The 19,650-nt window shown below is 41.9% G+C and overlaps 1 protein-coding gene across 1 annotated transcript in view; it reads right to left on the bottom strand.

Moving 5' to 3' along the window:
* The window catches only part of LOC116316699 (kalirin-like), a 48,508-nt gene extending 32,145 nt beyond the window's left edge, over positions 1 to 16,363 (bottom strand). The window contains exons 1-30 of the mRNA XM_039607043.1: positions 16,310 to 16,363; positions 15,655 to 15,757; positions 15,429 to 15,543; positions 13,746 to 13,938; positions 13,162 to 13,385; positions 12,605 to 12,929; positions 11,815 to 11,937; positions 11,534 to 11,725; positions 11,291 to 11,422; positions 11,072 to 11,206; positions 10,888 to 10,980; positions 10,519 to 10,641; positions 10,310 to 10,426; positions 10,146 to 10,220; positions 9,935 to 10,057; positions 9,759 to 9,811; positions 7,681 to 7,828; positions 7,400 to 7,596; positions 7,209 to 7,306; positions 4,995 to 5,158; positions 4,784 to 4,903; positions 4,113 to 4,192; positions 3,525 to 3,663; positions 3,142 to 3,276; positions 2,379 to 2,541; positions 2,111 to 2,226; positions 1,540 to 1,662; positions 679 to 861; positions 188 to 312; positions 31 to 97 (exon numbers count right to left, since the gene is read on the bottom strand). Coding sequence (XP_039462977.1) covers positions 31 to 97; positions 188 to 312; positions 679 to 861; positions 1,540 to 1,662; positions 2,111 to 2,226; positions 2,379 to 2,541; positions 3,142 to 3,276; positions 3,525 to 3,663; positions 4,113 to 4,192; positions 4,784 to 4,903; positions 4,995 to 5,158; positions 7,209 to 7,306; positions 7,400 to 7,596; positions 7,681 to 7,828; positions 9,759 to 9,811; positions 9,935 to 10,057; positions 10,146 to 10,220; positions 10,310 to 10,426; positions 10,519 to 10,641; positions 10,888 to 10,980; positions 11,072 to 11,206; positions 11,291 to 11,422; positions 11,534 to 11,725; positions 11,815 to 11,937; positions 12,605 to 12,929; positions 13,162 to 13,385; positions 13,746 to 13,938; positions 15,429 to 15,543; positions 15,655 to 15,757; positions 16,310 to 16,363 — 4,038 coding nt within the window. The remainder of the gene's footprint in view (positions 1 to 30; positions 98 to 187; positions 313 to 678; positions 862 to 1,539; positions 1,663 to 2,110; positions 2,227 to 2,378; positions 2,542 to 3,141; positions 3,277 to 3,524; positions 3,664 to 4,112; positions 4,193 to 4,783; positions 4,904 to 4,994; positions 5,159 to 7,208; positions 7,307 to 7,399; positions 7,597 to 7,680; positions 7,829 to 9,758; positions 9,812 to 9,934; positions 10,058 to 10,145; positions 10,221 to 10,309; positions 10,427 to 10,518; positions 10,642 to 10,887; positions 10,981 to 11,071; positions 11,207 to 11,290; positions 11,423 to 11,533; positions 11,726 to 11,814; positions 11,938 to 12,604; positions 12,930 to 13,161; positions 13,386 to 13,745; positions 13,939 to 15,428; positions 15,544 to 15,654; positions 15,758 to 16,309) is intronic.
* Positions 16,364 to 19,650: the final 3,287 nt, after the last annotated feature.

Raw genomic sequence — 19,650 nt, 5'->3', positions numbered from 1 at the left:
AATCAGAACCCACAAATTCTGAAAATATACCTCAATACACTCCTGCAGATCTCTGACATAGACTCTTTCTGTCTGAAGGAGCTCAGCCATGATGTACCTGAGGACACACACAGGTGTTATCAGAGTACTGCAGTAGTACTGCTACCAGTAATATCTATAGTAATATCAGTAATATCAGAGTACTCACTCTTTCTTGCGGGCGGAACGTCTCTTCTCATCGCTGACTTGGTGGCTTGGATCGGACAGGTTGACCTCGGGGTCGGAGTCTGACAGACTGTTGGGAATCAGCTCGAGCTCCAAGTCCTTGTTATCCTGAGAGGAAAACTATACAAGGTAAACTCACTAAAACACACATACATTTATATTTATTTTTAATATATTTTTTCTAAATCTGAATAATCATAGAAGTACAGCAACAGATCTGCGTTCTAATTTCACACATTTGCAGCTTGTATGTTGCTAATAATTCAAAAAGCTGCATTTGTATGATATATACCTTCATATTATTCAATCATAACCTGTTTTACATGGAAATAAACTTTATGCAAAGGTTCACACATCAGTAAATGTTGATGTGTTTATTGCAAAAACACTAAGAATCACATCACACTCACTCACATGTTTTCGCTTTCAAATGTGGAGAGTTCCTGCTCCACAGTCAGTACTTGTGTCGTTTACCTGTGAGCAGCCTCCCAGGGCCGTCTCCAGCAGGTGCCGGTACTGCCCCATCCTGACGGTGAAGTCCCGGTAGCGTTTGTCAACCGTAGAAACACAACGACGGAGCTCAGTGCGGTGGGCGTGGCCTTTAGCCAGCATGCTCTCGGCCAGCTGGATTAGCAGGTGAACCTTTTCCTGCGTATGCTGACAGAAACAAGGTCATAGTTTAGTTAAATTCAACCTCACAACAACATGTGGTTTGCTAGCACTTTTCCTGATTTTAATCATATTCAGCACACAAAATGGAGCAGGGAAACACTTTAATATCCATAAAAATGGTAAATCCAACTGATTTTCTGAATTTTGTTGGGTTGTTCTACATCTCTCGTGGTCTCTTTGTAGCTGTTCAGTATCTCCTTGATCACAATACATCTCTTAGTGGTTGTTTTGCATCTCATAATGGCCTTTTGTTTCTCTATAAGGGATTTTTGGCATCTTTTTCCACCATTTTCTGTCTTTCTCTGTGCACAAACAATCAACACTGAAGAGTAAAGTGCTCACCTATTAAGACTTAGTCTGCATTATGAGAGCATATGGTTTCTTTGACTGACAGGTGGACTGGTACACAGATGGCCTTAGTTCATAGCTGTTTGCTGCTCTGCTTTTGTGAGTATCAAGCAACCAAATATTAACAGTCTTTTCAAACAGATGCTTTGGCTAGAGGGTCATTGGCCCCTCAGCGTGTGCATCATAAGGCTGCTGAGCAATCCAAACATGAGCTCAGACTACATTAACTAATTAATTATCTTACTAGGAAGTACTGTTCATAGAAAGTGATAAAAATATGATATACATTTCAATAAACCATGGAAAAAAACACACCTTGGCAGAAATGCAGAACTCCCTGTGTTGGTTCAGCAGTTCTTGCGTCTCAGCCACTGTCGCCCCAGGTGATGTGTGTGTGGCCAGGTAGTGGTCCCCTGACTGTTGTAGCCATTCCAGAGCCTGCAACAAAAGGACACATTAGACAGATGTCCTTCAATAACTCAAAGTCAGCATTTCCAAAATATAATGCGAACACCCAGAGAGTATGCGAGACTTTTCACGCAACACAATTACTGTATTAACTGATTAGTATTTTGACCTACTCAACAACAGAAAACACTGAAAAATGTATCATGCTGCACAAAACAACAGCACAATGATTCAAAGGACAAAATATTTAATTTACTATCATGTAAGATTGAAAAAGGAAGCAACTTTGTATGCTTGAGAATCAAAGTTGTTAGATACAGTAGCTTGTCTGTTGGAACAGACCACACGAGCCAGCTGTCAGTGGTCATAATGTTATGTTACACCTGATCATTATATATGATTTGCTGATTTTGTTGTTAATGAGTGAAACCTACAGAGAATGAATAACAGTGCTAATAATTTAGCAGACCGCATCTACCTGCTGAGCGTGGCTCTGGAACATCAGATACTGCTGGCATTGATCCAGTCTACGTTTCTTTAAAGTCCAGAAATGAAGAACTCTGTTTTCTCTCTGGAGGAGCTCACTGAGGATACCTGAGTGCACAGACACATCTGGGTAAGTCAAATTACCACTATAATTTGCCATTAAGTGTGGTGTTCCTCAAGGAGTGATCCCGGCTCCACTGTAATTCTGTATTTACACCAACAAATGCTTGAATATTTCTCATGTATATATTTTTGTTCACCTTTGACCTGTTGCTCGGGCACCCTGGAGTGCCCAGTGACCTCTGCAACCCCTGTTACCCCGGAGACGGTGACACTGTGGCCAGAGATGGTCGCCATGGTGACACTGTTACGGTGAATGTACTTGAGGAAAACTTCGGCGTTCCGTCTGGCCAGAGTGCAGGCCTGTCGATGTCCAACACCAGAGACATTATGAGAAAAAGACCTGGACCTTGAATAAGCCCGAATAGATATCTATGATCGATCATTACCTGCCTTTAAAGAGCCGACAGTTTCAGCATTGTGGTAGGCTTGGCTCACTCCATCCAAAATCAAACTTTATTACCAGGTTTAGTAAAATTTAACTTGCCATTTTCTCCACAAGCACTTACAAATAATTGTTCAAATAGTTACCAAAATATATGCCAAGTAGAAAGACTTGATTAGGGAAGTACTTTGATAACACTTGTACGACTGCCCCAGATCGTACAACTTTCATAAATGCTCTTGAGGTTGTCAAAATAAACAAATGAGGACAGCTCATGTTGGGTGTTTTGGGACTGCTAAATTTAATACAATGAGAACTTTCCATGACCATTGAACAAGAAAACTGTTCAAAATAAATAAATGTGTTTAACTTTATTCAAGTATCCTATTAATAGGATATGTCACTAAAGCCTGCCCATGACTTATGATAGCAGTTGATTGGACTCGTTTTCAGCGTAAAGTATTAGCAATGATCAGCTTCTATTTTGGAGTTTGTGGTGGTTTTCCAGAGTTCCTCACCTTTAGAAATGCCTCCTTCTGCTCCATGTGTTTGCTGATGAGCGGCACCAGCTGCTCCGGCTGTCTTTCTCCTCCTGCACACCAGTCCTCCTCCCTGCGGTACTCCTGCTCTAGACTCTCCAGGACACCACACACCTGGAAACAGGCAGGTACACAATTGAAGAAACACAGTATACTATGAATTTCCAGCTGACTGTGGTTTAAATTTTAAATATTTACACAACCTAAAAAGTAAGTTTGGAAAAACAATGTGTTCCATAGTTAAAGTATTACAATTATTTTTTATTTAAGATAATTGTAATATGTCACGAGTTTGCTAACCACTCAGTTAAGTGCTTGGCACCGTTTATTTGTCAGGCGCAGTTACAGTCTCTCAGCGTTACCTGCTGTGACGTCCTGTAGAAGGCAGCAGATGCGTTAACTAATTTAAGTCTGTCTTCAATCCTCAGCATCAGAGTCTGCCAGTGTAGCGCCACTGTCTGGGCACAAGACCTCACTGCATCTGGGTCATAATGACCTGACCTAAGGAGGAAAGCGCAGATGTCAGTTGTTAAACAGACTCATTACTAGCCTTCCTGAAGAAATGTAACATTTTCATCATTTAACTTTAAATGATAGTAATGAATATTATAAAAATGATTCTTTTACAGTTTGGGAAATGTGAGCTCTCTCTAACACAGAACACCAGAAGGTGACAGATGATCAAAGCTTTGGCTTTGATTGATTCATTTCTGGAAATATTGTGAAGTATAATATAATTTTATGAATTACAATAACAGTTAGCAGTACATACATGGGCTTATATAACTTTTGTACAAAGGGTTACTATGTACTTGATAAAGCACTGCTATGTCTGTATTTAAGACTTTATAAAATTGTTTTTAAGCCAGATTTTACTGGAAATTAATGAGACCAGTGGTTAATAATGAGATATTTAGCCAATTAGCATTAATAATAATAGATTAACTAACCTGACCAAGAGCTCTGCTCTCTGCTGCAGAGCCAGGGCCACCTGATGGGTCCTCTGCAGGGAGTCAGCATGAAGGAGAGACTGGAGAAAAAGACAAGGCACAGCACATCCACTTCATTTCCGTTAATCCGTCGGGAGGACTTTGTGTGTGAGAGTCCCTGTTGTTGTGGTAACCTCTAAAGCTGACTGCTGTGATGGACTGCAAACACATCAGACTCATCCTCGGCATGAGGGCAGGGTCATTTATTCGCTGTCATGCAGGGTTTCCCACAGGAAACCATTTAGCTGAGCTGGTAAGCTGCTCAGAGTTTGATGCATTTCGTGTTGTGATAACCTGAAGTCTGAAGAACAGCCACACATATTTACATCTATACATCTATATGTAAATTACTCAGAAAGGGCAATGTTATGGTAAGTCTATAAATACTTTCTTCTTAAAATACTGAACAGATATTTTTTTAGTGTTTGTTACTGTCTTATCTTTTTTTTTTTAGAAAAACTGTTTAGAGATGTTTCTATATTTTTTTCTGTAAAGTGGAGAAAATCCATATTTTTATGCTGTTTAGAAACCTGATATCTTAGCATAGTTTTGATGCAGAAGCCATTTAACAATTCTCCTTTTTCTTACTTCTGCTGATTGGAGTGTATTGTTTGCATTGTGTGTGCAATAACCTCTATGGCCTGTTGGAGACGCTCATGCTCCCTTTGCAGTTGCTCAGCTTCAGACAAACAGCTGGAATTCAACATGCAGGACGATAACATGACCTCCCCCTCAGAGATCCAACCCAGCACCTGAGACAGATACACAGGGATGGAGACAGGTCAGCATCATCACCTTTAGTCCCCACTTGGCACCTGGCACCTGTTCATCTGTGTGTGTTACCTGTTTAACCTGGCTCTGCAGGTGTCTCAGCTGCAGATTCTGTTCCAGGTGTGTGTGTATGAGATCTGCAATCTGCTGCAGCTCCTTCTGTTTGTCCTGCAGGAGGTGCTGCAGCTCCTCCACCTGAGAGGAGATTCCTCCTTCTGCCTCGGACAGCTCGATACCTGACACACACACACACATACAGATACACACATTTTAGACCTTCAAAGAGAGGGCGTTTTGGCTGCTAACATCCCCACAAGTACACTAAGACAGCTGTTTGTGTATATCTCTGTTCACATGTGTATGGATGCATGAACCAAGGCAAGTTTTTGCTGGTGTGTGTGTGTGTGTGTCTGTGTGTCTCCATGGCAAATTCAATACGCTGGTTTCTATGGGGACCAGCTGTGTGCTTCAGAGAACAGTTTCCATGGCAACCCCATCCCCCTTCCCCCCTTCCCCCCCTCCCCCATTATCCTCGGTGCCCCCCCTTTCTCCCCCCTAATATCATCAGTGTGTTACTGAAGTGGTCAGACGGAGGCTACGCAGGAGCATCAAATGTGCTGACTGATTTCTATTTTATTCTGCTGCATTCAATTCTCTTCTATTCTGTGGAGGTTAAACATAATCAACATGCCATTGTATTGCCACTGTCCTGCACTATTCTGCTTTGTCCCCGTTCGGCCTTTTGCCAGCTTTGCTGTTTGACGCCATCAAAGCCCTCATTAGCCCCTCAAGGAAAGCCAAAACCCCCTCAAATACAGCTACAAGCCCTGGATTGAAACCAGAAAACCTGGAAGCACTTCAAGGACCACATAGCCTGTTTTAGTATCATCACTACCCCTTCAGTTGTCTCTGCAAACCAACCAGTCCAACAGAACCTTTTAAAGACAGGATTCTCAAAGTGTGGCTGGAAACAACTTCTTCGGTCGATGACTAAATGAAAAATGAAATACCTCAATTTAATTCAGTCACACTTCATTTCATACTCAGCAGCACTTTATTGCAGACATTACAGAACATGCTAAAGTTTTTTTAACCACTTAATATTCTCGCAGTGAAGACCGACCCATATAGAGTTAGGTTTATTGTTTGGGTTTGGTGAACGTCCACCCAAACTATAAAACATTTGAAATGTCTGAAATGTTATAAAACAATTGAAATGTAACATCTATTTGGTATGTGGCTAAAACCAACCCCAACCCTGATCCTAGATAGGTCAGTACTGAGCTGGTGAAGTTCAACGGTTAATATATAAAGCTGGTGTGAACAAATGTAAAATCCACCTCGCTGGTTAAAGAAATTATAATCCAGGTCAAATATTAGAATTATCATAATAAATCATAAAGCAACCTCTGAACTGGCACATTTCAAAAATGAATACTTGTACTTTGAAACCTATTCGGGTACATAACTGTCAGGGATCTCTGGAACCTCTTGAGTACCTTCAAATGATCAGCAGACACCCAAGATATCTGGAGCCCCCTCATGGAAATGTTAAAAATCACAACCCACAATTACTTCAGAAACTACTGAGCCCCACAGGGCGACACTAACTAAAACACTGAGGGCATGATTAACAGAAATGTCTCAAGGTCCTTTCTTTGAGGGAATATCCCCAGCCACTAGCAATCTTCTTTAGAAATCCCTTAAAGAATAATTAAATAAATAAGCAAAATCCAATTAAGGGATTTCCACAATCCCCTAAGTAACTTCTAAACACACTCAAGGATCACTAGAAAACACTTTAAGACACCTGGAGCACATCAGTGATACACTATCAGAAATCAGAACCACTTACTTATAACTATGGGAAGCTCATGAGGGCTTTGGTCTACCTTGGCATTATTCATGGTGTCCATACACAGATCTTAGAGTCTCTTAGGTATTGTAAACCACATTACCTGGATTTTATTAAATACCTTTGTGACCCCAAACCATATCTCTGGAAACTAAAGAGAAAACCTCTCAGCTGCTAACAATAAAACCCCACTAACAACCGAAGAGCCCCCAAACTAAAGTATTTACTGCGGCCCATTAATAACCTCTAAAATTCAAAATTTATATCACCTTTCGTTTCTTGTGCCTTACCACAGGACTCAATCTTGGTTCCCCTTTTATAAGCAGACATTACGTCACCGAAGAACATGATGTATGTTTCTGTCGATATGTTTCAGTTTAATTGACTGCCTCAGCCAGCAAAAGTAAACTACATGAGAGTGAATTTCTTACCTGATGCCACAACCTCTGTGATGTACTGTTGAAGGTCATGGCCTTGCTGGATGACCTCATAAATCATGTTGTTCATAGCCAGCCTTCGTTCCATGTGCCTACAATTCAATCACCAATCTATGAATCAAAGCCTGCGTCAAGAGTTATCATTGTGTCGAGTGAGGGAGATGACATCATCTTGGCCCGCTTACCTGTGAATGCGCTGCTGTGCTAATGTTAGTGCCTCGGGGGTCGCCTCCACTAGACGTGACTGACCCAGTGCTAACTTATCCTGGGCCAGCTTGTCCTGGTTTGCATCTGCTAGCCTTGTTGATGCTATTTTCTCGGTGGAGAAGTCCTGGGACTGTTTCTGAAGGTCTTGTTTCCAGGCGTCCATTTCCCCAGTAACCTGGAAAACACAATCATGAAGTTCACCTTTCCAACCTCATGCAAGGAGGGAAAATTTGTATGGAAAAGTAGAATGTAAATGAACCTCCAGCGTGCACTGCTGCAGTATGCGCAGCTGTAAATAAACATCGAGTCGGATCTTCCTCTGATGGAAAAGTTCCTCCAACTGAACGTGAGACTCCTCCAGCTGTTGCAGCACTGACTCCACATGGGCCACCGAGCTGCCCTGGGGCCTGAAACAAACCCACCCACTCGTTATAGGAATATGTAAACATTCAAAAAGCTACAAATAAAAATGTCCTGACCTGAAAATGAATATATTCTTGCAGGATATACAAATCGAAAAACAAATGCACCTACACACATTAGTCAAATCTTACACAAAGGCACCCACCAACACCCAGTGCAGGCCTCTGAGTTTGCATGAACACTGAAACAAATACACCGGCTGTAAAACGCCATAAAGAACAAACTAGTAGTTTATGTAGTTTAAGTCTATGTAAACCTGAAAACAAACACAACCATGATTATAATAGAAATCAGCATCACACAGGCCTCTTAACTGCCCTGTCTAGTGAAAACAAATGCCAACACAACAATTGAATCCACAAATTAGTAAACAAACACAAGAGTGTAAGGGTCATATATAGATCATTATATACTCTTCAGAGACCAGGAAACAAGAATTTAACACTTTGTTCTTGTTTATTAGTTCTGTGTGTAGTAATAAGCATTTTCATCCATACGTTTTTTATCCACTCATGCAGGACTGGCTAGTTAGGACAACAATTTAAGCAGAGACTCAAAGACCTCCATCTACCCAGCTACCTCCTCCAGCACCTGGGTCTGCCCCAGGGTCTGCTCCTAATTGGACATGCACCTTAAAGGCATCCAGGAGATGTCCTAGTGAAATACCAGAACCATTTCAACTGGTTCTTTTAGTAAAAAGGAGTAGTGAGTCTCTTCTGAGCTCCTCTCTAATTACCTCAACCTATTTCAAAGGGAGAGCCCAGACACACTCATTCTCATCTCATTATTTCGATCACTGCCCACCGCTGGTGGTCACAGGTGAGCGTAGGAATGCAGATCAAAAGGTAAATCAACAGCTTTACCTTTATGGTCAACTTTGTTTTTACCACAGAGACCAGTTCATTTTCAATTCATTAATTTCTTAATTTCTCCCAAACACAGAATTTGTCTTGCAATAAACTCTACACAAACTTAACATAATCTACCTCCGTTGTTTTCAGACTTTTTGTTTTCAATGCACACCAAGAGGCAAGAGAAATTTCAAAGCTAAGATGTACTTATATCCATAAACAACTGATCCATATGATCAATTCTTCTGATTTTACTGTTTAATCAAAACAGTCTTGGGCATGATACATGTTTTGTAGTGAACTCTACAAGCGCATGAAGTGCATACACATCCTAATCACACAGTTTCAGATAAAGCAACAAACAAGCAGTCTTACTGCCTCAGGTTTTGATACAGTGAACTTTAGAAGTGGGTAAAGTTTCTCTTTGAAGAATGTTTGGTTTCCAGTTGCCTCTTAGGCTCACTCAGCACCATGTCGGCATTTGTTAACACCTCCCAGCAAATAATCCACTTTGGGTGAAGGCTGTTTTTGTGATTTTAAGCAAAATATTGTGTTTTACCTCATCAGAAAATAGTTCTTCTCACTATCAATTGGCGCCTTTGATATACTAATACAGTCTTCATTTTCATGCATCACTTCTTGTACAGATACGGTAATCACTTTGTTTGATACAAAATCCTAAGATGCACATAAACGTTCTTTACAATACAGAAAACAAATGTACCCACACATTCCATATAATCCAGAAAATAAAAGCACCTGCATAATCCACATACAAGAGAAAACAAACGAGCCCATACATTTCACAAAACCCCAAAACCAAACACACACACATTCTGCATAACCCGAAAAACACAAGATTTGGTTCACAAAGTTCCAAGGTGCATATGGACTTTCTAAATAATCAAGTAAAACAAACAAAGCCACACAGACCAGACCAGACAGGTTCACAGAGCTGTTTAGATGGAGAAAACATCTAGATCTTCAATAATGACATGCACTAGTAAGCAGTGCAGCACTGTGGCTTAAAACAAACACACCCACTGTGTATGTGTGTGTGTACCTCAGTTGCAGGATGAGGTCTTCTCCCTCCCGGATGACACTCATCGCAGCTTCCTGTAGGTCAGGGTTAGAGCTCGGGTTAGTGTGAGGGTTAGAGGTGATCAGGGGTCAGGTGCGGGTGTTAGGTTGTTATGACGGGGTTAGACTTAAGGTCAGAGGTCACAGCTGGGCTGTTACCTGTGTGTTGGCCTGCTGCTGCTGCTGCTGGCTTATGAGAGTCTGAAGAGCCTCCACAGTGTCTGGACATACAAGGACATCTGAGGAGAGCTGTTTCTGGAGTCCATCCATCCACGCTGAGAGCTGGAGGAGAAGAAGAGAGGAAGACCAGCTACTGTTAATAATATTACCTCTGACGAGTGGTTACAAAGTGTGTGTCAGTGTGTATTACCTCCTTTGTATGCGTGTAGAAAGACACAGCGAGATCCAGCAGCAACTTCCTCTGTTCAACACGCTGGATAAAGGCCTGTGATATGTAAACAGTGTAAACCACACATTCACAGCATATAAACTACAACACAGCCCCGCCTTCTCCCCTCCCTTCAACAGACACACCTGCATGCGGAGCTCCAGGTCTCGGGCCGCCTGGTAAATCTCCTCCTCTTCACACTCTCCAGACTGAGCCAGCTGGTCTGCTGCCTCCAGAAGCTTCTCTGCGTTGGTGTATGTGTTCTAACAAACAGGAAGAAATTAGCAAGCTGCAGCTGCACCTGCACCTCATGGACTTAAAGATCAACTATATGTGGGTCTTGAGCCTACGGTACCTGTGCGACCTGCTGGAAGTCGTCGTGGCGTTTCTGCAGGGCTCGTGCTCGGTGCAGAGATTTCCCCACGCCAGTGTGTTTGTTCAGGAAAACCTCACCATGCTGCTCCACCCAGTCCAACACCTGAGAGACAGACATGTGGAGGTTAACCTGAATCTCAGATCCTTTTTCTCCTGAGCTCAGAACTTTTGAATGGTACACAAATATCTAAGATTTTAGATAATTTAGAAAACAAACAAACCCAAACATTTAATATAATGTGTGGCTATAAGAATTTTAGTTTGGACATTGAAGTGGATTCTTCAGAATCTGGCTCTGAATATAAATCCATATTTCAAACTGGATCAGCATCTACATTTTTGGTCATACCTGTTTAACATCCTGCTGAAACACACACAGCTGCAGGCGCTGATGGAGGCGGAGCTTGCGGTGTTGCCATGCCCTCTCCACTTCATGGTGACCCTGCAAACAACGACAATCTGTATCACTCCACGTATCTTGCTGCCTGCACATTGGATGTGGAGGATGTGAGACAGGTCACGGAGGGACATACCTGCATCACTTGGTGGAGAACTCCCATGATGCTGTGTGTGGCGGCAGTGAAGTCAGGTTTGGGCACTGATTCGTCAGAATCTGATGCTGGGCAGCGCTGGAGGACATCCAGTAATGCTTTACCACTCTCGCTGACCTGAAGAAGGACAGGTGTTGATACACAAAGAGACAGACAGCTGTCTAGCACACACAGGATTTGAGACCACAAACAGGCATGTACCTGTGTGTAGTTTGCAGAGATCTCTTCATTGAGCTCCTGGTGTTTTTTTACAGCAGCTTCCAGCTCTGCTGTCGCCGATGGCAGTGACCCTTCAGAGCACACTTGAACCCAGCCCTCCACCCGATGCAGGAACTAAACAGACAGAGACAGACAAGTAGGTTTTTTGACATGAGAACATCACCTGACTGTTGCAGTGTCATATAAGAGGAGACAAGTATGGTAATATAAATCAATACAGGTCACCTGTTCTGCCCCCTGGTGGAAGCCGGTTGCCATGGCGAGCGTGTTGCTGCGCTCCTCCAGTGCCGTGGTCAGGGACTTCCAGTCCTCCTGTAATTTTGACGAAACCATGGCGATCCGTTCTGCACCATAATGACCAGCCTCTGCGAGCCTTGCCGCCACAGTGACAACGCTGTCCACGTTCACGCTGCCATTCTGCACAAACACAAACATGTCGGTTCAGCTCATTAAAATCACTCTATACAAAAACACACACACAGACACATGTGCACTCGCTGACTGACCATGCAGTTGGCGGTGAAGTGCTGGTGTTGTGTCTGGAGGTCGACAGCGTGCTGGTGGTTCTGACCGACCTCCACCAGGCTTTGCATGAACAGCTCTTTACTGTGAGCGATCCACTCGGACATCTAAGACAGAGGGAGACAGAAAGGTTAGCACCCAGCTATCTGACACATCTATCCAGGATGCTAAGGTTGATGTGAATAAAACAAAAGATAAAGAAGTGTTAATGTAAGGAACATCAACCTGAATGTGAGAGACTGAAAACTTAAATTTGATGGACACAAAACATAATACAAAGAAATGCAGAGCATCATAAAAGATGGCAAACTTGGTGCAAAAGTTATTGCATTTAATTTAAGCACCATGAAACTCATTACAAACTTAATGTAAAGGATGCCAAACAATGTGTGAAAAAGCGAGGTTAGGCAATGCAAAAGTAGCTCAAAAAACCATTTCCAGTGTTACCATCCAGAGGCTCAACAGACATTAACTCTGCGAGAAGGATCGTTATAAAATCTTTATTCATTTCTGTTCTTCACTCTAAGGGCTGACAGCTTCCCCTGTCTGCAACACATGTCACCTAATTTGCAACATGTCAACTGTGATTTGCAGCTTTGTTCTCATGAAAACAAACATGATGTTTGTTGACACATGGGAGAACCCCCCAGAACTTAAGTCAGTCTTTTGAGAAATGTGACAGCACCTACATTAACAGAGCAAACAAATATTTTTTTTTCATTCTGCTTCCAACCAGTTAGGTTTCATACTTGCTTATCACGGCATAAACCTCACCTTGGTGGCGTCCTGCTCAAAGAGGTGTAGCTGGAGCGCCTGGTCCAGGTGCAGCTTCTTGTCACTCCAGGTCTGCAGGAGGTGGGTGCGAGCCGCCTGCAGTCGGTCCAGCAGGGACGAAACCTTTGGAGCCACGCTCTGGAAGTCCGCCCCACCTGACAGCCAGCTGCCGTGGCTGCCACCCCCCCCACCACCTTCATTAGAGGTGTCACCGTGTGAAGGGCCAAGGCGCATACGTTGGAGTAAACACCGGCCTTCTCGGTCAAGGGCATCAACTGGTGCGGTGGCAATAGTATTACGGAGACGACCATGTTCCTCAAGAAGTCTAAAGAGAGAAACATGGAGGGAGACTTGGCTAATGACCCTTAAAAGAGCTAATTTGCCAAGAAGGTTTGCAGTTTTAAAGGAAGCGTTCTGGATCCACACCAAAATCTAACGGGTGCTTTCTTTGCCTGTGCGCCAACTCGGAAGTTTCATGAAATCTGACTGGAATTGTGTGTAATTTTGCAGGTAAGTGGTTAAGATTATATGGTAAACACAAGAGAAAAAACACTCACTTGCGGGCCTCATCAACATCCTGCGGCTCTGGTATGCGGTTCAGTCCGACCTCTAGCTGTTCCAGCTGGGCCAGCAGCTGTGTGGCGGCCCCTGAGAACTCCTCCAGGCCCAGGCGTAGCTCAGTCCACTCTACATGGTCATACTCCAATGAGCCGCCGAGGTCAGAGGTCAACTGGGAGGGGTCGACAAGCCGGGACAGACCCTCCACGGACACCAGGCTTGTCTGGAGACAGAAACAGGTTACTGCATACTGCAGGGGAATGTCAAGAACTGAGTAGTTGTACTATAGTACACACAGGTTGTAAGTAGTAGCAGTAACTTCTGTAACATGAGCACTTCATTTAGGTGTAGTTTTAGTATGTGATAAAGGGGTAATTTTAGAAGAACATCCAACATTAGTGGTTTTTCACTTGGGCACAGTAGTCTCAATGGAGCAGTACTCTTCTTAGCAGTAGTAATACTTCATTTAAAAGTCAGTGCACTCAGTTTAACAGTACTGCCTGTAGAAGTGCTTCAGGTGGCATCAGCAGGAGAATTGACACTTAAGCTAATGACAGCTGATCTTCACTGTGCAGTAACGTACCTCGAAGCTGAGCTTGGCACTGCCCAGGTTGGTCTTGTGTTTCTGCCAGAAGGTGTCAGGTTTGATGAGCAGCGCTGTGTGGATGTTGGAGGAAAATGACTCCTGCAGCGTTCGCAGTACTGGCTTCACACTGTCCCACTTACTGCCGCGCATGTCCACCACCACGGTGAAGCCACGAGCACGCACATCCTCACTGACAGAAAGACACACAGATGCAAAAGCTGGTTATACGATCCAGATACTATTTTTTTCATCAGGTCTGTACAATTTCCTCCACCAGCATAAATTCTACAAAGATTTGACCCACGTTAGTTAGTATTAGTAGCTCCTCCAAGTCTTGACTGGTTAAAGTTAAAGATAGCTTAAGTCAAAAATGCTAAATACTATTTGAGGATATGACTTGATAACTGGAATTTCCTGAACAGGAATTTACACTGTTAGTTTTTGGCATTTTACTGGATCTTTTCCTGATAGTGCATTAAAATAAAAAAAAAAATAAAAAAATACAAAAGGTTTACACAGTGCTTCAACAAACAATCAAAAAACAAAATACTCAAACAAAAAGAAAAGGAGAATAAACAAATGCCAGTGACGACTGAGGGAACATATGTAATAAACAGCACATCTGAAAGATGATAACCAGACAAAGGACATAAATGACAATATCATTTTCAATGACAAAAACCAACTCTATAAAAGTTTTAAGCAAATTAAAGTTGTTCACTGTTTCTGTGAGGTCACTCCAAGGTGGAGGGGTCCTGCAAAAGCACAATTTTAAAAGGACCCACCTGAGGCTATCAGGCCACATGCTGGCTCATTTAGTCTCAGCGTTTCTGCTATAAGGCTCGGGGCTAGACATGCTTTAAAAGTGATGAGGAAAATCTTGAAATCAAATCTATAACATATGGGAAGACAAAAGAGAGAAGCCAGGATCCGGGTGACGTGATGCCATCTGCTAATACATGCCAAGCTGCTGCATTTCGAACTAGAGAGGACAGAACTGCCATGGTCAAGCCTGTAACACTATAAAGGCTTGGATGTGTTTTTCCAGGTGTGAATTTGAAAGCATTAGTTTAATTCTGAAGACAGGTCTTAATTCGACAACCGTGGGTCGGGTCAAACTGAGCTCGTAAATTTCTGATATTTGTAAACAGGGTTTCAAAGAAACTTTCATTTGAGTACTAAAGTTTGTAGGATTAAACAATAAGACTGAACTATCTGATTTTCAATTATTCAGCTAAAGAAAACTTTGTATCATCCAACAGTTTTAAACTACAGCCAGGCTTTTTGGAAAGTTCACCTGTGTGTCGTCTACATAGCAATGAAACTTAGCTGAATAGAAGCTTATAAATACAAAATAAAATAGCACCTAAAATGGAACCTTGTGTTACTCCACAGTAATTGTAACCTGTAGATGAGCTTTAGTTGACTATGTTGACATTAAAGGGTTTTTCTATAAGACTGAAAGCAGCCAACACTTGCTTAAGCCCCTAAGAGCATTTTGTCCCCAAAACAGTGAAGGCAGTGAGTCATTACACAAATCAATGTTTTTATGATTCATAATGGTAACATTAACAATCCCAATTCACAAAACTGTGTCTATTCATAACATTTTGACAAAGCATATATACTACGTAGCCCAGGCTAACTAATATTTAGGTAAGCTCTGCAAAACAGCTTTACCTGGGTATCGTGGACAGGTAAGTGACCAGCCGACTGAGGTCCTCCTGTTTTATTCGATCATGATTGGTCCTCGCAGGGAAGGTCAGGATTGGTCCACCTCGTTTGTCCCGTCCACCTGGAAAACACATAGAGCAGTTACTCAAACTGAGTTACATGAAGACCAAGCTGGGATAAAAACTGCAGCAGTATTAGTGTTTTTCTATTTTCTTTGCTTGTTTGTTTTTACCCGATACGAAGGCCACTTTCTCTCTGAGTACCGTCAGGACATCGACTGCCCGGACACACTCGGCTTTACCAGAACCTGAAAGACAGATAGAGGAAATCTTAAGCTGCTGGCTTTAGTCTAGTCCAGCTAGATATCTACCACCATAGGAACGCCAAATCAAAGGTGAAACACAAACACAAACACTCTTCAGGGCCCCTTTATCAACCGCCTACTTTTTTTCTGATTGGCCAACATGTCTATTGTTCAAATATTTGTAATCACATTATTTTCAGCCGCTTTCTTCACTTCACCACCAACTTTCTATCAGTTGGGCATTGTGAAACTGGCATGAATACTTTGTCACCCACACTACCGACCACACTGGGATGCCGTCATGTAAAAATATTGCTAACAGTGGTCAAAAACTCCACACTGACTTATCGTTCCAGCTCAAGATATTTGAGTGGGACCAGTGTGGTGAAAAACACCCACAGGCTGATGCTATTATCACTCATCAATTTTTCAGTTCATGTCAAGTTTAAAAAGTTAAGAAATAAAGGACAAGCAAACATCAAACTACTTCCTCTCATCTACCAAAATCAGGCTTCAGAGCGAGGAGCTGACAGACATTTCAATTAAAAAGCTCCTGCAGCTCAGGGAGCATGTCTTTGTGTACTTGTATGCCTATATTTGTGAGGACTGTGCTGAATTTAAGACCCTGTGAGGACATTATGTCTGAAAAACCCCACAAAGGCCTGTTTTCAGGGGTTGAGATGTGCTTTTAACATTTGATCAGGTTTAGGTTTGTCATGGTTTAGGAGCCTGAAAACACATTTTGTCACTGGCAGTCCCCACAAAGCTAGGAGTACAAACATAAGTGTGTGTTGCAGACGGCCTCCCATGTGCGTCAGATCATCCTCCACAGCGGGGAGAAAGCTAATCCAACACACACACACACAATGAAGGCATTAAACGTCTCACATTAGCAGCTCAACGAGCAGCAATAACCCTCAGAGAGAAAACCTAAAAACAGGAAGGAGAAGAGAAACACTTCTCCAACTTAAGCTCCCTCCTTGCAGCATCCCATTTCTCCTTCTCCAACCGTGTCTGTCAGACTGACCCAGACTGACTTATTAACTAATCAGCTTCAGACCCCTGATAATCCATCAAGGGTTTTAGTCAGGCCACACCCATGTGTGATAATAATCCAAATAACCTACACATAAATTCACTGTGATAAGAATATTTACTTCAAACAGAAGGTAGAAAAGCCCCAAAAGACTATGGGAATGACTGAAAACTAAATGGAATTTAAACCATAGGCTGTTACAAAAATAAACCATCCAAATTAAGTGAAATATGGAGTTCATTTTCAATATTTTCTGCAAAAAAATCAACCAACAACAATAACAGAAGTCCAGTCAAACTGTGTTCTACCTTCAGATGACTAATGAGCTGCACTGTTTTGCATCCGGTCCCCATGTGGAAAAATACCCTGATTTGGTCAATGAATCTGTAAGCAGGCCTCTTCGTTTTTGCTTTCACCAACAGCTATTTTTACCAAAGAAAGGACAAACATCAACAGCACTGTGCCTCCTTTCTCTTCCTTTGTGGTTAGACACTCCCTAATCTTCACCTAACGATGCGGGGTACCTATAGTATATCTGCTGATTTCCATGTTTGCATCCATAAACCCTACATGGCCTGTGTAGGTTTTTGGTCATCCAGGTCATGGAAGTCTTATGCTCTTGAGTTGACAGCAACTAGACATATTTTTTGATTCTTGATTCTCATTCAGAGGGCTTCTTCAGTTCTAAAGGCTCACGGCGAGTCCTGGGTATTTAAGCTCTAGTGGGATTAGAAAAGTCCCTAATGACTTATATACTTTGCTTCACAACTTTGCTCATATATTTATTAAACAACTAAGCTAAAGACAGGGGGGATGAACGGTTATTAGGACCACCTCCAAGGTCACAACTCCACTAAAGGTTATATACCTGGGATTCCTCACCAGCTGTTAGAACTGAAAAAACAAAACAAAAAACAAAACACTTGGATGAGAAATGAAATATCTTGATGAATCTAAAAACGAGTTACAGTTTCCTTCAATTCAAGTACTTAAAGTCTTGCTTTATCATTAAACAATCCCTTTAAGGCTCTTTTTATATGTGAATAACCATGAAGAAAAACATCTTGGAAAATATAAAAATTTCCCAGTGCTTAGACCCTGCAGGAGTAATTTGTAGACTTGCAGTGAATTACTGAAGACTTTACTAACTGTCTTTTGGAAATGGGAAGATGCATGTTTAATGACAAGTGGATTTAGAATAACTGTTTCTCTTGGTGATTAAACTCAGCCTTGCTGCTTTCACATGACTGCTGAGCTACACTGTTTTAATCCTTTTCCCATGTGGCAAAATACCCAGACTTCTTCTGTTCCATAAGTCGAGTCTTATAATAGAAAGTCAAAAGAACTTGATTGTTTTTTCCATATTTGAAAGAATGCTAGGTTCTGCTTGGGTCTGAGTAACTGTAAATTTTATCATCAGATGCTGAGTGTGAGGGTCCATGTGGACGCCCACATGCCTGCCAGTTTTTGTGACTGTACAAACTCATCTGCAGAGACTTTGAATTACTATGCACCAACTATGCTTGTGCCCCAGGCGGCAGACTTCAAGTGGACTTCAAAAGAAATATAACAGGAGTGACTACTCAACTGTGGCATCTCCAGCTGTCTGTGTTCTCGACAGAGTATAATAAGGGTTAGCTTCTCACCTATGGTCAGGAGCCCTTGGTGCCACATTGTACCTCTGCAGTGTAACTGTTCATGGTGCAAGGTTACCAAAGCAAACTAGAATAGTCAACACAAACCATCATCTTTACTTACATCTCTACAAGAAAATGGTCTGCACTTCATGATCCGGCAAAAACTGAAGAACCTAAACAAGCAACATGCTAAAACAAAGCTGCCTGGTGTCCAGGCTAACAATCAGTCTTTCAAGTAGGTGTTTGCTCTCGTCTGAGACTCAGAATGGATTGGACCGGACATCAAAAGCTATAATGCGCTATAAAGACAACTTTCCACTGTTATTTGGTCAAAGTAGCCAAAGGTCTTTGCTCAAGAAAGAAACTTGAGATTGAGATCAGGGGTATAGTTGCAGCTCAGTAAAAGCAAGCGGTGGTGAGCCATCTTCACTAAATCAATCAATAGTATTAATATTTTAAGGAAACCCCACCTATTGAATAATAAAATAAGATATAAAAGTCCATTTAAACATTAATTGACTATATCCACTGTATCCTACAGAGGGCAGTGGTGGGCTTGAGACTATTTCAGCTGATGTTGGGTACAAAAGACATCAGCCTTCAATAGAGCTGCAGCAATTATGCTTGGTTAATGATTACTGGAACCATCTAATGGACAGAAAATCAATCAGCATCTAGTTTAACATTCTGATAAGTAGTTTTTCAAAGATTTCATAGTTTGTGCTTCCCACACAGGAGAACTGGCCACTGTTCCCCAGCTGACATGATAGCAAATTACTTTTGAGCGTTAAACTCAGAAAGCAGATATTTGTTGATGTGATTTTGAGCTCTGTGAGAATCTCTGTATGGTTAATCAATCAGTCGATTAGTAAATTAATCTACACTGAAAATTATGGTTAGTTGCAGTGGTGGGCTTCAAGCTGTGGATCAAATACATTTGGGAATCAGTGTCCAATGTTTAAATTAAAATGCAAAATCATTCAATCTGAATTTAGTTGCATCCCATTAAAGGAACCTAAAATCCAGTTCCTGCTCTGATTTCTTTAGCCTGAGATGAGCTTTCCAATGTGCTGTAACTGATGGTTTTTATTTCTGTGATAAATCATCAATAAAAACACTGAGAGCAGGCAGTTCTTTATTACTGCTGATAACCGAGTTAAACTCCACACTCCACACTGCCACACTTGCTCTTCACTTGCTGCTGTTTGTCGTGTGAATTAGCCAAATTTGAAAAAAAGAAGATGAATGTGT

Source organism: Oreochromis aureus, linkage group 23, assembly GCF_013358895.1.
Source record: "Oreochromis aureus strain Israel breed Guangdong linkage group 23, ZZ_aureus, whole genome shotgun sequence".
In the NCBI taxonomy this organism is placed as follows: Eukaryota; Metazoa; Chordata; class Actinopteri; order Cichliformes; family Cichlidae; genus Oreochromis; species Oreochromis aureus.
The sequence above is the reverse complement of the archived record's forward strand: the minus strand, read 5'-3'. Positions and strand labels throughout refer to the sequence as shown.